At 48.2% G+C, this 15,635-nt stretch overlaps 5 protein-coding genes across 8 annotated transcripts; 3 read left to right on the top strand and 2 right to left on the bottom strand.

Annotated features, from left to right (window-relative positions):
* Positions 1–358: 358 nt before the first annotated feature.
* On the bottom strand, positions 359–3,483 carry E1B28_006518 (uncharacterized protein). Its single transcript, XM_043151198.1, has 12 exons — positions 3,228–3,483; positions 3,127–3,179; positions 3,061–3,078; positions 2,919–3,005; positions 2,808–2,872; positions 2,484–2,761; positions 2,298–2,436; positions 1,769–2,247; positions 1,437–1,724; positions 1,328–1,385; positions 980–1,269; positions 359–920 (listed from the first exon to the last, which is right to left on the bottom strand). Exons 1-12 carry the CDS (start codon positions 3,435–3,437, stop codon positions 522–524), a joined length of 2,364 nt encoding a protein of 787 aa, XP_043012291.1. The 5' UTR covers positions 3,438–3,483; the 3' UTR covers positions 359–521.
* A 70-nt stretch (positions 3,484–3,553) lies between these two features.
* Positions 3,554–5,637, top strand: E1B28_006517 (uncharacterized protein). 3 transcript variants are annotated; one of them, XM_043151195.1, is made up of 8 exons: positions 3,554–3,580; positions 3,648–3,953; positions 4,011–4,252; positions 4,311–4,407; positions 4,456–4,895; positions 4,948–4,967; positions 5,022–5,036; positions 5,087–5,617. In XM_043151195.1, exons 2-8 carry the CDS (start codon positions 3,731–3,733, stop codon positions 5,328–5,330), a joined length of 1,281 nt encoding a protein of 426 aa, XP_043012288.1. In that variant the 5' UTR covers positions 3,554–3,580; positions 3,648–3,730; the 3' UTR covers positions 5,331–5,617. The 3 variants fall into 3 exon arrangements, with proteins under 3 accessions (XP_043012288.1, XP_043012290.1, XP_043012289.1); XM_043151197.1 differs by having other exon boundaries at positions 3,577–3,949; positions 4,311–4,895; positions 5,087–5,271; positions 5,356–5,637; XM_043151196.1 differs by having other exon boundaries at positions 3,577–3,953; positions 4,948–5,036; positions 5,087–5,271; positions 5,356–5,637.
* Positions 5,638–6,076: 439 nt separating this feature from the next.
* On the bottom strand, positions 6,077–6,452 carry E1B28_006516 (uncharacterized protein; the record flags this gene model as incomplete). Its single annotated transcript, XM_043151194.1, has 3 exons — positions 6,077–6,183; positions 6,246–6,362; positions 6,428–6,452. 3 exons carry the CDS (start codon positions 6,450–6,452, stop codon positions 6,077–6,079), a joined length of 249 nt encoding a protein of 82 aa, XP_043012287.1.
* A 1,143-nt stretch (positions 6,453–7,595) lies between these two features.
* Positions 7,596–10,442, top strand: E1B28_006515 (uncharacterized protein). 2 transcript variants are annotated; one of them, XM_043151192.1, is made up of 5 exons: positions 7,596–7,835; positions 7,898–7,928; positions 7,993–8,751; positions 8,831–9,197; positions 9,253–10,442. In XM_043151192.1, the coding sequence occupies exons 1-5, from the start codon at positions 7,704–7,706 to the stop codon at positions 10,088–10,090; spliced, it is 2,127 nt and encodes a 708-aa protein (XP_043012285.1). In that variant the 5' UTR covers positions 7,596–7,703; the 3' UTR covers positions 10,091–10,442. The 2 variants fall into 2 exon arrangements, with proteins under 2 accessions (XP_043012285.1, XP_043012286.1); XM_043151193.1 differs by having other exon boundaries at positions 7,898–8,751.
* A 589-nt stretch (positions 10,443–11,031) lies between these two features.
* On the top strand, positions 11,032–15,602 carry E1B28_006514 (uncharacterized protein). Its single transcript, XM_043151191.1, has 16 exons — positions 11,032–11,073; positions 11,130–11,269; positions 11,332–11,481; positions 11,541–11,678; positions 11,730–12,296; positions 12,349–12,810; positions 12,862–13,152; positions 13,208–13,663; positions 13,715–13,879; positions 13,932–14,025; positions 14,079–14,194; positions 14,263–14,504; positions 14,556–14,696; positions 14,748–14,885; positions 14,938–15,090; positions 15,146–15,602. The coding sequence occupies exons 1-16, from the start codon at positions 11,046–11,048 to the stop codon at positions 15,453–15,455; spliced, it is 3,591 nt and encodes a 1,196-aa protein (XP_043012284.1). The 5' UTR covers positions 11,032–11,045; the 3' UTR covers positions 15,456–15,602.
* Positions 15,603–15,635: the final 33 nt, after the last annotated feature.

Genomic DNA, 15,635 nt, shown 5'->3' with positions numbered 1-15,635 from the left:
GGATATTTCCGAGCGGCGGGAAGCCGAGAGTAATCCGCTCCCAAATAGGCAACTCCACAAATTACTTGGGCAAGCAATGGGCAAGTACTAGTGCTGTGAACGTGAGCTGGAGAGAAAGCTATCTGGCCAGACGGAGAAAATGTTGGGAGTGCTGAAGCCCTGGCGACAACGTTCAGTCTGCAATCGGGGGGCCGTGAAAGTTGTTATAGCCTGTTTCGATGTACAAAGTCTCATCGCGGAAATCATAGCAATCCTAAAATATCCTGACCGTACGACGTCTTACTTTGTTCGACGACTCTTTCCCCCGGTTTGTAGTTGACAAACAATTAATTCGAATCTCACATTTATGTGGACTACTCGTGCAACCACCAACTCAAAGTCGTTCATAGGATGATATACCATACGATCATATTACAAAAAATTCTTTCGATACCCGCAATAGCTATCCTACAATACGTGCACATAAAGAACTCAGCAAAATAAAAACAAAGCTATACGCACGAAAGTGGGGTGGACTCCCCTTAAAACGCCCACCCATCTCCCCCATACTCCAAATGACTGCCGAGATCGTCTGACAACAACAGGTTCAAATCTGTCTGAAAGTGTTGCCAGTCCACCGCATGTGCTCCTGGCATCACCGCCCCGGGATGAGCGGCCACCCCAATCTGGGCTTCCTGCATCCCGCCTAGAATCCCAGACCTATTCGGCACAACCTTAGGATCGATAGTACTAGCAGCCGTGGCAAGGGAATACAACATATGCGCTCCATGCGATGGAGGAGGGTGCGGGATTTGCGGCATGCCGTTGCCATTGTCGTTGAGTGATGCTCGCCCTCCCTCCGTTTGCCGCACTGACTGGAGAGTTTGGGTTCGGTTGACGGGGGATCGACGTGGAGGTTCGCCGCGGGAAGAATGATTTGACTGCCAAAGATGAATAGATGAACTTAGCACAGGAGCTTTGAATCAAAACCAACACTTACCTCGCTTCCATCTTCACTCTGATGCCGATACATCCCCTCCCTATCATCCGTACTCAAATCCTCTTCCGCCTTCCTCCCAAGCCCTTCCACACCCCTTTCTCGTGGTGAGGGTTGCTTATAACTGTTATGATAATCATCATAATCGTTCGTATCACAGGACTCGGTAGCAACTTTCGACAACGTAGAATGCCAACGAGTCCCCATAGGTGGCCATAAAACTGCAATGTCGGCTATCATGACGAGTGCACTTTGAACTGCGCGCTCGGTATAGGGGTAAAGTGAAGGGCAGACTAAGCGGAGTACTGTTAGAAAACTTGTTATCGAGGAGAAAAAAACAACTGAACGTACGCCATTTCCATCTGGAAAGGTAACAAAGAACGGATCCAGCCATAAACAGCGAAAAGCCCTGCAGGTCGTTATTTAATCAACATCTTGACCTTGTAGGAGTGATACTCACCATCATCGGCGTACACCCTTTCGAAAAAGGACGTGTAGGAACCCAACTCTCAACGAGTTCAATCAACTTTAATGCGTGAGAAAACATGTCGTGCACCATGTTTTCCCAAAACCTCGGAGGTGCAGGAACGTCGTGATACGAATATTCCTGTCTTCCGTTTGAGGACGTCGGGGACGTGCGCGATCCATGCGTTTGTGATTTTTGAACGTCGTGTGCGAGCATGGGAAGGTAAGAACGTCTGAGGACAATATGGGCTAGATGCATAATGAGGAAGATTCCTCTGAACCCCTATGCCAACATTAGCTTTGAAGATATCTAACTCAGCCACCCACCATATCCAACTGCTTTTGTTGATATGCGAGTAAGTTGCTTTGACTCCATGATTGCCTAGGACCGAGTGTACTCTCCCAATCCTGTAGCTCTCTCACGAATTTGCAAAAGTCACTTTCAGAAAGCCATGGTGGCACAGTCGAGATGGGAGAAGCAGCTGCAACAGTGTCTTTTGTTCGTTGCATGGCACTCCTAGCAACTCGAGCCCATATATCGGCGATGGTAATCAGGTTTCCGTACAAAGAACGGTCGCCGATACCGGAACCAAAGACACCAACATCGTTCACGGAACCTTTCTGTAATTGTGGATCGATATGTAAAGCTCGTGGTTGGGGCTTAGCCTTTGTCCCTGGCAGAACGGTGGTTGGACCTTGCTGGCCGAAGAAGAAGTGATCTTCGTCGAGGGGTAAGGGGATAGTGACCTTGTCAAGGTCAAAAGAAATCGGGCGACCGCAGCCGGAGCTGAGGAGGTTGTCGCTCACTACAAATGATTAATTGAACAGAAACGCCATGAGACTGGAAGAGACTTACTGAAAATAACCCACCAGGTCCTGCGAGAAACTTCAGCTTCGATGACGTCTTCGACACGAGCTTGAGGACGTAGGTTATAATTCTCTTCTTCAGGTAATTTGAGTATAGAAGCCATTCGGGCGGCTATACCGAGGAAAATCTATGGTAACAGTCAGCAAGAAAAAAGATAAGAAGGATAAGACGGACCCAGCTGCGGTCCCTATAACCACTACCCCAACTCCAGATGCTGCAAAGAAAGAAACCCTGTGCTCGCTCGAGCGTTGCGTTACCTAGCATCTCTTGTCCGGCGAGTTCTTGTGCGCGCTTTGCAAAGACGGAAGCGGCATTTGCAGGGGCGTTGTATCGCTGAATCAGGGATGGAGTGAAGCGAGCTGATATGGATAACATGGAAAGGAGAAGAAAACGGCTTATACTGGTAGGCGTATTGATAAGCCTGTGCATGAAAGTTGGTTTATGCAAAAAGCCTAGAAACCAGTCAGCGATGACCTGGCGAGAGAAAAAGTTTCTCACCGAGCTGAAAATAGGTGGAAAAGAACCATTCACACCCGTCAATGAGCTCTTGTTGGGGTGGTAATCTGAGACATGTGAGTGTGTGCCGGGGACAAAAGTTAGCTAACTCACAAGTCCTCGACATTTTCAGGCGGACTGAGGGGCTGAGGAGAAACCTGTTGGTGACACGCGGTGCAGACACCATCGACAGTATGGGAACTGCGAAAGGTTTTCAGCTGAAAAAAAAATCACCATTCTCCGATGGCGTTCTTACCTGAAAGAGTCCAGATCACTTGTAATTTTCAGTGCTCAGCGTAACAACAAGAAACCTGGTACTCACTGCTCAGGGGACGTGTCTCTCCTTTGTCTTTTTCGTTTCTGGGAAGGTCGAGGCTGTAATGCACGTCAGTTCGTATATCATGATGACTGATTGAAACGCACTGCTCTGTCGATAGCACTCATTCCCCGAGGGAGAAACTGACACTCGTTTGGAACACCCGCATCGATACACCCTCTGCATAAACCCTGACCCCCTTCTTCTTTGACACATTTTGCTCGTAATCTACGACAACGACGACAGGCCACGCTAGACCTTTTCTGCTTTTGTGGTGGTTGAAGTAGCGGATCGACTGTCGGAGTTGTCGTTTCCATTATTGCCTGCTTCAACAAGGGAAGATGATGGATGGGGGCAGGCAAGGGGCAGGCAGGTTCCTCCGGCCGGCAGTTTGTGCTTCCCGAAGGTTCACACGGTTGGGTCAGGTGATAGCACGGCATTGAGACCCTTCACTTCGAAGGTGAGTGGCTGGGAAGCTAACATGCCTCCAACAACTCATGACCTCTCCGAAATTGAACGACGATTAGGCTTTAGTACCAAATCGGAAGATGTACAAGACTACCTTCAACTTTTGGCAAGCACGGACGCAGCTATTCAAGATGTCCTTTCCATGTCTGATTGCACTCCCTTGGTGGATCTCCAGCGATTCCCGCGATCCGACATTCATATTCCAACCGATGAAGACAATCCACATCAAGGGTGGGCATGCAAAGTCACTGTAAACGGTACTTCAGAGGGGATACTCAAAGGCAGAAAGATATGTTTAAAGGACACTATCTGCCTCGCCAAAGCACCCTGTCACTTTGGCACTGCAGTTATTGAGGATTTCGTTCGTGAGGCCCACCCAGCCCCTTAAAACACACACTTTGATACTCACCACTTCTACACAGCCGACATCGACGCGACAGTCGTCACTAGGATTCTAGAGAAAGGAGGGATAATCGTCGGGAAAGCTACCTGCGAGGACTTGTCCCATGGTGCCGCCTCCTTTACCTCCCAAAATGGTCCCGTTCAAAATCCTTATGCACACGGATTTTCTGCTGGTGGCTCGTCTTCGGGTTGCGGTGCTCTTATCGGAAGTGGGGAAGTTGAGATGGGTGTTGGAGGTGACCAAGGCGGTAGTATACGGATTGTAGGTTGGCCTATTATGAAAATTTCTAAGATCCGACCTCACTGTGTCCTCGTGGCAGCCAGCCGCCCTCTGTGGTATTGTGGGTCTTAAACCAACGTTCGGTCTCGTCCCCTATACCGGAGTACTCTCTTCCGAAGCCGCTTTGGATCACATAGGTTCGCCTTTTGCCAATGTTGTCTACTGATTCCGATAGCACTTCAAAGGTCCCATGGCACGCACCGTCCCCGACACTGCTCTTATACTCCAATCCATAGCTGGATACGACGGTATCGACGACCGTCAACTCGGTGCACCCGCTCCCGACAACCTCCCTTCATACATCGCTGCAACCACGAACCTCTCTCCCCTCAATCCTTTAATAGGAATCAAGATCGGCGTCCTGAAAGAAGGTTTCTCTTCAAGTTATCTGGCACCTGACGTTGAAACAGTCGTAAGAGCCGCCATCGACAGATTCACTTCCCTTGGAGCCACAGTTATCGATGTTTCAGTCCCTGATCATCCAAAAGCTACCTCTGTGATGCATGTTGTTAATAAGCTAGGAAGTAGCCAGGCCAGGTTAGGTAGGGCTAATTCAAGGAGGGGGTTGTATATTAATGACTTTCTTGATAAACTACTCCCGTGGGATCAGGAGAAGTGGGATAAGGTAATCCAGATTCACTGTTTCCCAAAACAATAATCTATAGTTTACTTTCAAGGTCCACTCTTTCGTTCGAGGGTATATTTTTGATCTATCCATTGAGCCAGACTTCTCATGTTTACTACTAATTAGGACCGCTATAAGCGGGTAAGTACCATTATTTTCGTTCGGAGCCCAGCTCTGATCTTTCCAAACAGAGAATACGGCTTTACGAAATACCCCTCCGCCTACGGCCGAGCTATGAATCTAGTCCGGAAGCTCAAAGATGATTACGACGCCGTTCTTCGAGACGTTGACGTCCTAGTCATGCCAACCGTCCCTGTTACTGCTCGACGACATGCACCTCCAGGTGCGGGTCCATTGGTTTGTGCGAAGACCACAGGTCTGTTTCCGCAATTATATCTCATAAGCTCCGATTTCCTTTTGCCTTCACGAATCTGAAATATGACCGGATCCCCATCTCTAGCTGGCCTTGTCGACAACACAGCAGTGTTCAACGGTACAGGCCACCCTGCGTTGTCTATACCAGTCGGGTTCGGGTCTCCCGGAGTACAAGATATTTTGCACCCTGAGGACGAGGGAATTCGGCTTCCGGTCGGAATGCAGATTGTAGGCCCGTGGTTTCAGGAGGAGATATGTCTGAGAGTCGGGGCTGCGTGGGAGGCTGCTTGGGATTGGAAGGCTGGGGATGTGAAGGGATCGGTATGAATGGCTTCTTATGCTAATACACTCGAGTTTGATCTGAACCAGGGGGTAGGGGGGGGAGGAATAACAGCGATTATTGTCTAGTACAGGAAAGAAAATGTAAAGTAGAGTGTTCCCTTCAATTGGAATGGGTATGAATGCAAAATCCGGCTAGAGATGGCAGGCTTGTACAGAATGAGGAGATGAATTGGCTTCCAGTATATTGTTGGTCCGTGGCCTTTCTGAGGTGTCGGGGCTGCAGGGGATCGCTGTAGAGTAGGTCAAGAACGACGGTACCGGTTTTCGGGTTGGTATGGTGGCTCTCACTGACAGGAGCTAGGGAGGTAAATTATATTATTATAGAGCATGAGGAATAGGAGGAGATTATAACTGCAAAGGCGATACAATTGAGTGGGGCAACTATTAGCAATTAACTACGAAGGTGGAAAAATCCAGAAATCAAACCCCCGGGAAGGGTCTTCGGGGGAGGGGGCAAATTTCAATCACGTTGCCTGCTGGTCCTGTAACGTCCTTAAAGCACACGAGGCAGCCTCTTCTTGCGCTCCCAACAGAGTCGCTCCCCTGCCTCGTCCGTATTGTTCCCCATGAACTAGCGAGTAAGGGGGTCAGTCATCCAGTGTAAGGATGAGCTGGAAAAGCGACGCTACTGACTGTACACATAAGAGGTCCAAATTCCATTATTAAGAGGGCCTTCAAATTCATCCTCATATCTCGGTGTAGACCCCCAGGCACCTTGACAGAAATTGTTGAGATAGTTTTTATATCCACCTATTTATCGATTAACAAGAGTTTTTGAGAAGATCTCCACGGCCACTGAGACTAGGAAGACGTACGAGTAGGCTTACGCTTACGAGGCATATTGGAGTGAAATTGTAGTTGGTGGGCAGATGAAGGAATCGAAGGGGCATCTTAAATACACCTCTGGGTATATATTTTAGAGCATTTCAGTTCGGGGCTGGTTATCTACAAGTGTCAGTGAAACGACTCGTGTTTGCGGGTTTTTAACAGCCTTCCCCGTAGGTCCAGAGAACCAGGATTCAAGGTTGCATTTATGATAGCCCTTCCAGATGGGAGAATGAGCATATAATGCCGGTTAAAAAGGAGTCAGCAATAGAAATTTTAACACCCTTTCGTGTTCGCAGCGAAGATCCGGAGCCCATATCCCAGAAAGTAAAGGTTGTGATAGCCCTTCCCGAGAGGTGAACGCATGGTGATATCTGCGACGGGAGTCGTATACGTAGAGACCATACGAGATTAGAAGACCGGGTACGCTGGAACAAAACTCGATGCAGCGTTTTCAACAGAACACCACAGCGTCGGGAGACATTAGATTGGAGTTCATGAGATAAAGTGACCGGTCTAAACAGCGTTTCGGGTCCCCTGAATGTATGCTATAGAGCCATGTATGAAAACAGCACGACAGCCAGATAGCCCGTCATCAGAAAAACTGGTAAAGACCATTAGGAAGACCTAAAGAGCATTTTAACGGAGAAAGGCACGTACGTGCTTGTATGCTCCGAGGAGAATCAAGTTACAACCCCCGCAACGAAGTGAGGATCGACCTCTGAGGACTGTTCTTTCAACTAAAAAATGATTTTCAGCTCCGAATTCGGTTGGTAGTAATACTCATGATAGTACCACTCAGAAATTTGAAAGTGCAAGATAATTAGCTGAGTCTGCATATCCGGGACTTGTCGTTTACTACATAACAGGTATACAGCCATTCCACCCTGAAGTACCGCTGTAGAGCCTAGGAACTTGGCCGCCAACCAACGCCGGGAGAACCGTGACGAGGGCCGTTTCGAGTCATCGAAGCTGCGGAACTTGCAAAAAGGATGAGTCACAATTAGGATTTCGGTTATCTTGACTAGATGGGGGACGCGAACCAGTGCCAAAACAGTTGAAATGAATTGTTCAGACGAGTTAGGTGACGACGCGCTTTGTTGATCAACAAAGCAACGAGCGTGGGAGATTACCCCATTCAAACTCCGCCAACGTAGTGTTGAACTCCTACTAGCTCGTCGCAGACGCCGGCGACGGCAATCCCTTGCTCCTGCTCGATATATCGCGCGACACATTCATCCTAACTTCCAATCTTCCGAGCAGCATATGACAATAAGTCAAACCATCGTTCAAATGATCCCAACGCAGTCCCAATCAGGAGCCAAACGGAAGCATGCATTGGACGATTCAAATCCGAATCCGTTAATGGCGGCAGCTAAGAAGAAAAAGAACGACCATGTACGTTTCAGAGAGTCGTTGCGTAGTTGTTATCATCCTGATCAGTCTTCTTGGAATTATAGACGAACGGCACCTCGAATAACAAACGGAAACGTGAGTCTTGTTTCCGCCCCCTTTCCGACGCGTCTTCAGTTGAACGGGGACTCTGTGTTCACAGTACAGAAGGGTGCAGATGCAAGTGGTGGTCTCCTCATTGTTCACGCTCCAGATCCTTACCCGCAAGGACAACAACTACCATCATCCTCTCGACATGCCTCCCAACCACCACCTGATCGGCCAGACTCGTCTCAGTCATCGCATCGCCTCATCCCAACAGGATCCACGTCGTCGTCGCAATCCATCATCCAAGGTCAACCCTCGAAAAGGTTTCGAGCTGGGTCCCAGCCCCTACCCTCTGAATCCCAATCTCACGCGTCTACATCGCGAGAACCCGCCCTGGGCTCCAGAACGCGGATACCATCCATTCCTGAGGAGAATGTAGAGCAGGACGTACGTGCGATGGAAGACGAAGCAGATAGGCTACGTCGTGAGTCGCGTGCCCGTCAAGTGGACCCCTCAATCAGACCAAGTGATTATGCTGCCATGCCTGATGTAGAACCTACTGGTGACGATGGTGACACGAATCTGAATGGAACGGCAATAAAGGGGAAGAAAAAACACACGAGTAACATCATCGATACAACGCTACAAATACCTGTCGAGGAAAGCCCGATGATTGCGAGAAACAAAGCTTTACGTCAAGATGCTATGGCTGCCATTAGGAGTGCTAACGTACCGGGTCAAGACGAGGATAGAGGAAGAAGCTCAAAATTGGGAAGAGACAGTAGTGAGAAACAAGGTCAGGGCCACAGGCGGAAAAGCTCTGTCAGTCGAGGGAAGCGTATATCTGCGTCGTTCGAAGTTTCGGGGTCATTCGGTGCGTTTTTTGAAATCCATTTACAACGCATCCTCGCCTCATTGTGTTTTTTCTTTTGCCCTCTTCGTTCTACATACAGCTGAACCTCACAAGTCGGTGACTCACAAGAGCTTTTACAAGCACATTGATGTTGATCTTCCTGAATCAGAACGACTTCGACAATTGTTGATATGGTGTCATTCGCGAACCGTTCAGGATCCTTTTACCTTTGCATCATCCGACTCTTCTCCTGAGCTTCCAGATTTATCGGCAACAGCTCACCTTGTCCTGAAGGACGTTTGGAGAATCTCTCTCCAAAGGCTAGCTGATAAACAGATCAACCTGAATCCGTATTCTTCCAGTATGTCGTCATCTAAGCGGGCAGCATCAATGCCTAAACTCCAGGAGAACGAACAGAATATGTCTCTGAGGAGATGGGAAACTGAGTACTCTGCGGACATACGGAAGTAAGCGTTCCCGTGTTTTTGGGTTGTATAAGCCATCGTTCACATTCGATACTAGGATGGAAGAAGAATCGGAAGCATGGAACAAGGTTGAAGTGTTTTACGACGTCTTCATTAAGAAAGAGCGAGCACGGGTAGACCAGCGCAAGACTGACCTCGAGGTTCTTTCCCATCTATCAGCTAAAGCGCAAGGAAAGCAGAAGGCTGATGCCCAGGAGATGGTAGATGATGATCTGAGTTGGCTTCCATCGTTGGATCTGTTACCCGAATCTCAACGCAGTGTGCTTGGATTGTGCAAATCTTTACTCGGGATAGAAGCCGCGAGAGGCCGGGAAGACCGGGCTATCGATTCTGGTGCTGCAGCGAGGAGCGAGAAAGATCAGGCAGAGGAGAAGTTGACAGGGCGGTTCCGAGAGCTGGAGTATAACCTGGATCAACTGCATTCGTTTGTGAATACAGCGAGGGCTGCGACGAGAGTAGCTGAGAATTTGTTGGATAAGAGGTTTGAGGTCTTGTCTGTGGCGTTGAAGGCTCGGACTGGGGATAGTTCTTTGTTCTCTTCCTCATCATTCAGTCGGGCACCGTCTTCTGCGGCGCAAGTTTTGAAGGAGTACTTACCTCCTGATCCATCGCGAACGAGGTCTCAAAAGAATCCGCAGGAGATTTTCAAAGCTCTAGCGCATGTGGATAGTCAGCGTCCACCAGGGAAGAAAGGGGATGAAGTACGTAGGGCTGAAAGGGTGCTGCAGAGGATTGGAGAGGCGGGTGGGGGTGCGGTTGGGGAGAGACGGTTGACTTTACCGCCCCCTGGACCGCAGACTCCTAGAAAGACTCCTGGAACGCCTAGGAGAGGACATACACCTGGTAGGGAGAGGACGCCTGGTGGGGATCGGTAGGGCGGCGGTCCGCACTTGCACAATCTATCGCATCTCGGGTTGATTTATTATTCGCTTTGCAGTTTTGCTCGTTTTGTTATAATTTCTTTCCCGCAAAGGAGCCCTTCCTTTCTTGCTTGTGACATTAGTAGTATGTACCCTTCAGCTTATATTTTGTAAGATGTCAAGATCTGGCTCTCTATATTTGGGAAGATAGATATCGTCCTAAGAGACGATACCATTATTATCTTCCTGCTGCAACCCCTTAGCCTCTTCCTTTGTGTTGCTGTGATCCATATGCAGAGCTTCAACATTTCTGATATCCGTGGATTACACGGGAAACGGGGTGGCATAATATGCAGATGATGGCTTCATAGAGGGTTCATCCGAGAAGGATGCCGTATATGGCGTTTGACAAGCCTTTTAGGATTTCTTTCTTGCAGACAACTTCCCATGCTTTGTATCATGCTAGTCGAAATCAAAGGCAACATCAACCGTGGGGCTATGTATATACACAGTAGCACTAGCTAGCGTCCCGAATCCCGACTCAACGGAGCCCAGCTCCTGAATACCTTTGGTAGCCAAGATTTACGAACCATACTGTATGTCATTCTTGCTGGCTGGTACTGTTCTAAAATTAACAAGTACATCGCTGTCGGAGATTTGGTCGAGATTTCGACTCGCGGAAAAGGGACATTTGCATGGGCTACTTGCCCAAATTGCTTGTCTTAGATATATCCTCGCGATCGGAACAAGAAAGAAATTGCTGTTTTTGCATATTGCGTGCTTTTCAGCAAATCTCAAAGAGTCACACCTGAAATCCCAAGTCGAGTTGGTACCAGATTACTTGCACGTTAACTACAGAAACAGTGGCGAACTCCAACCTAAACTTGATGCGCGTTTTGCACGTGATGAACGCGTCGCCGTGACCTCTGCCTTCGTCACGCGCTCCCAACCAAACACCTCCTAAACCATCATGAGGATCGAAGAATTGGTCCTCGAAGGTACGTTCTTGGTGGTTCGTAGCATCAGGTTCTTGACTGAAATGTGCTTTGGCAAGGCTTTAAATCATACCCCGAACGAACACAAATAACTGGATGGGACCCTTCTTTCAACGCTATCACTGGCCTCAATGGTTCGGGCAAATCCAACATCTTGGACGCGATCGCGTTCGTTCTCGGTCTCACAAATATGTCGACGGTAAACATACTACCTCAACTGGATTCTAAATTCATGCACTGAGTCTAATAACTCCCGCGCAGATGCGCGCGCAACACCAAGCGGACCTCGTGTACAAGAAGGGGCAAGCTGGGATAACGAAAGCCAGCGTCACGATCGTGTTCGACAACTCTGAGAGAGACAAAAGTCCTGTGGGTTATGAGGACTGGAAGCAGATAACGGTGACGCGGCAGGTTCGTTCGTACACTGTTTTCTCGTGTTCTTTGTATCGTTATGATGTATTCTATCCTAGTTCGCGCTGCCTAATAACTCAAAGTACCTCGTAAACGGGCACAAATCCCAACAGCAAGCGGTCCAAAGTCTCTTCCAATCCGTTCAACTCAACATCAACAACCCGAATTTCGTCATCATGCAAGGGAAGATCACCAAGGTGCCTACCTATCCGCGTACTCCTCTATTGTCTTGCTGAACCATCTTGCAGGTCTTGAATATGCGTGCTCCGGAAATTCTTGGTATGGTCGAAGAAGCTGCAGGGACGCGAATGTTCGAGGAAAGAAAGGACAAAGCGAGGAAGACGATGGCGAAGAAGGACAAACGCGTACAAGAGATCACGTCTGTGTTGACCGAAGAGATCATGCCCAAGCTAGACAAACTCCGGGAAGAGAAGCGGTCGTATTTGGAGTTCCAAAAGGCGGAAACAGAGAAGGAGAAACTTGAGAGTATTTTGGCTGCGTGGAAATGGCAAGAAGCAGATAATAAGATCAAGAATGGCGCAAACGAGATTGAAGAAAGTAAACAGGATATCGAAGTCAACAAACGGGAGAAGAAGACTGACCTTGAGTCGATCAAAGTTGCCGAGAAGGATGTGGAGAGGGTGACGAAAGAGCGGCAAAATGAGGTGAAGAAGGGAGGAAAGCTGAATAAACTTCAAGAGAAGGTCGCAGAATTAGACAAGGTGCTGGTGAAGTTGAGGACTCAGGTGGACATCAAAGCGAAAGACATCAAGGAGGAAGAGGATCAGGTCACCTGTGAAGCAGATATCCATACGGTGCGTTTGGGTCATCAAGGAGGAAAACAGTTGACTTATGGATAGTTCTAAGTTGGAGAGCTCCCATGCCGAGAAAGAAAAGGAAGTCAAACAGATCAATAAAACCTATGATGCGGTCAAAGCCACGAACACGACGAAGCAAGAGAAATTAAACTCAGACGAGGAACTGCTTCAAACTTTGTTAACGGGCTTGTCCTCTAAGGATACCAACTCTGGTGGGGGTTATATGGGACAGCTCCAGGCTGCTCGCACCAAACAATCGCAGGCAGCTGCGGAGGAGGAGCAACTAAAGGTCAAGGTCACTATGGCAGATAGGGAACTTAAAGAGACAGAAGCTCATTGGAAGAAGGTCGAGAAAAATGCGGGTGAAGGAAAGAGGCGCCTCGACACAATGCAAGGTGTTGTAAACGAATGCAAAAGAAAGCTTGCTGCGTGCGGGTGGAATGAAGAGATGGAACGGGAAGGTGACTCGAAAATAGAAAGTCTCAGACGGCATGTCGAGGCTGTGGCAGATGTAAGTCCAATAGTTTTCTCTGGTAAAAGCTCTGTTCTAAACTTCACGCAGAGCAGGGGAAAAGCTAGTTCTAAGCTCAATAAGATGAACTTCGAGTACCAAACTCCTGGTCCACATTTCGATCGTCGGAAGGTCAAGGGTCCTCTTGGTAAACTCGTCTCTATTCATCCTGACAACTATGAATATGCCACTGCCCTCGAAGTCACCGCGGGTGGTAAGCTCTATCAGGTTGTGATTTCTGACGAGAAGATTGGAAAAGATCTCCTGGACAATGGCGGCTTGACAAACAGGGTTACTTTCATTCCTCTGACCAAAATCAGACCGTACAAAATCCCGCAGCCGGTAGGTGACAGTTTTATTTCCTGAAGGTTTTCGCCTGACGTTATCATCATGTTAGAAACTTGAAGCTGTTGCCCGGATCGCACCTAACAAAGCACGACTCGCTCTTGATCTCGTTCGATATGACAATGAGGTTGCCGGCGCTATGGCGTACACATTTGGCAGTACTATCGTGTGTGATGATCCCGAAACAGCGAAGAGAATCACATTCGACAAAACCTTGGCCCTTCGTTGTGTCACAAAAGATGGTGATGTCTACGAGCCGTCGGGTACACTTAGTGGCGGTTCAAAACTGAACACGGAGGATATACTCGTCAAGGTTCAGGAGCTCTTGAAAATTGAGGCTGAACACTCCAATGCGAAGAAGAAGTTGAACGAAGCAGAAGCAGCGTGGAATAACGATAAAACGAAGAAGAAGCGCGAGGAATGGAGTAGACTTACTCGTGAGCTGCAGATCAAGGAGCACGAGCTACAGCTTCTTGAGGGACAGCTGGGAGAGAGCAATGCAACCAGGGTTCGTATTTTTTTGCACTTCTCCACAGTGTCCTGACATCAGTTTACCCAGCTCAAAAAACAAGTTGAAACTTTGCAAGAAGAGATAAAAGCCCGGAACGAAGATCTTGTAACAGCTCAGAAGAAACAACAAGACGCTTCCGATGAATGTGACAAACTCGAACGTGATATGGCAGAGTTCAAGAATAACAAGGACGGTAAAATCGACGAGCTGAGGGTGAGTGTCTCACTCATACTAATACCGCAACGGTGCCTAAAACTATGATCAGAAAAGCATCTCTGCACAGAAGTCTGCCTTGCAGAAGCACAATGTTACATTGAAGACCGAACAGAAGAAAGCTCAGACCGCAAACTTAGAACTACGTATGTTGTTCCAATCACTACGTTCTTATGCACTCGGAGCTAATCCCAAACAGAACAAAGCCGAGCAGAGATTGAAGCCGCTCAACAACGTATGCGGGAGGAGAGAGCTGGGATCGAGAAGATGAGGAAGGAACTAGCGGAGCTTACCAAGGACGTGGCTGATCAAGAAGTATATTCGAGTTACATCGTTGAAGACGCCGAACTCATCATCTCTCGCTTTCTGTCTTGCTGTCACAGTTGAAGTACCAATCGGCGCGTCGGAATCTCGAACTGGAGGAACAATCCCTACGCCAATTTGACGAGGAGATTCAAACTCTCCAGGAGACGATCAAAGAGAAAAAGGCTACTGTTCTACAGGTCGAGGAGAAGATCGCTGCACTTCATCAAGGCATCGAGGCGTGTAAGAAGGCTATAGAGCACGCAAAGCACGAAAAAGAGAAGTTGGAGAAGGTGCATGAATTTATCGTGGCGGAACATGAGTGCGCACCCCTTTTTCTTGAAACAACAAAGTCATTGAACACATTCCTCAGTTCGTTCGGGAAGCCGGGAACAAAGTATTACTTTGCGTCTATGAATATGCAGGACCTTCATCAGCAAGCGACTGAACTAGAGGAGACTATTCGCACGAGGAAGAAAAAGGTCAACGCGAAGTCCGCAAACATGCTAGATGAGTGAGTGCTCTTTCCTTGTCTTGGTACACGATTTTGATTGCTTTTCGACAGCGTCGAGAAGCGTGAAACAGCACTGAAGAAGATGCTGAGCACTGTTGTCAAGGACAAGGAAAAAATCGAAGCGACCATAGACGAATTAGATCGGGAGAAAAGGGATACCCTCCAGAGCACGTTCGAAAAAGTTGACAGGCAGGTAGTCCGTCGTGTTTGATTGCGATGATTAGCTCACACAATTTCATAGGGACTTTGGTCAAATCTTCGCAGACCTTTTACCGGGTAACTTCGCTAAATTACAACCGCCAGACGGGATGGACCTTATGGACGGCCTGGAAGTCAAAGTGAGGCTGGGAAGTGTTTGGAAACAGAGCTTGACGGAGTTGAGTGGGGGTCAAAGGTAAAGTGCAGTTTCTTCGGTGGCGATCCAGCAACTGACCTAACTACAATGACAGGTCTCTCATCGCACTTTCCTTGATAATGGCACTCCTCCAGTTCAAACCAGCGCCTATGTACATTCTCGACGAGATCGATGCCGCACTGGATCTCCAACACACCCAAAACATCGGGCATCTCTTCCGGACGCGTTTCAAGGGCTCACAATTCATTGTTGTATCACTGAAGGAAGGGCTCTTCACCAACGCAAACGTTTTGTTCAGAACGAGATTCCGAGACGGAACCTCGATCGTCGAACGAACCGCCAATCGATCCTCGTCGACCTTATACGAGGAGGGTGCGAATGCCCGTGGTGGCAGAAGACGGTAGTCTGAGGAGAATGTATATCTTGCTGCGTAATTTATTCACTTTGGGTGTACTCAGCTTACCTCCATATTTTTGACTAGTGTAGTACATATGTGGTGTATTGTTAGAATTTATACTATGACTCTCACGACCAATGTATTTGAGAAGTATGACACTGGTAGACAAATTGAGAGAAAGTACAAG

This window comes from Marasmius oreades, chromosome 3, assembly GCF_018924745.1.
Source record: "Marasmius oreades isolate 03SP1 chromosome 3, whole genome shotgun sequence".
In the NCBI taxonomy this organism is placed as follows: domain Eukaryota; kingdom Fungi; phylum Basidiomycota; class Agaricomycetes; order Agaricales; family Marasmiaceae; genus Marasmius; species Marasmius oreades.
This window is presented reverse-complemented; position numbering and strand designations above follow the sequence as displayed.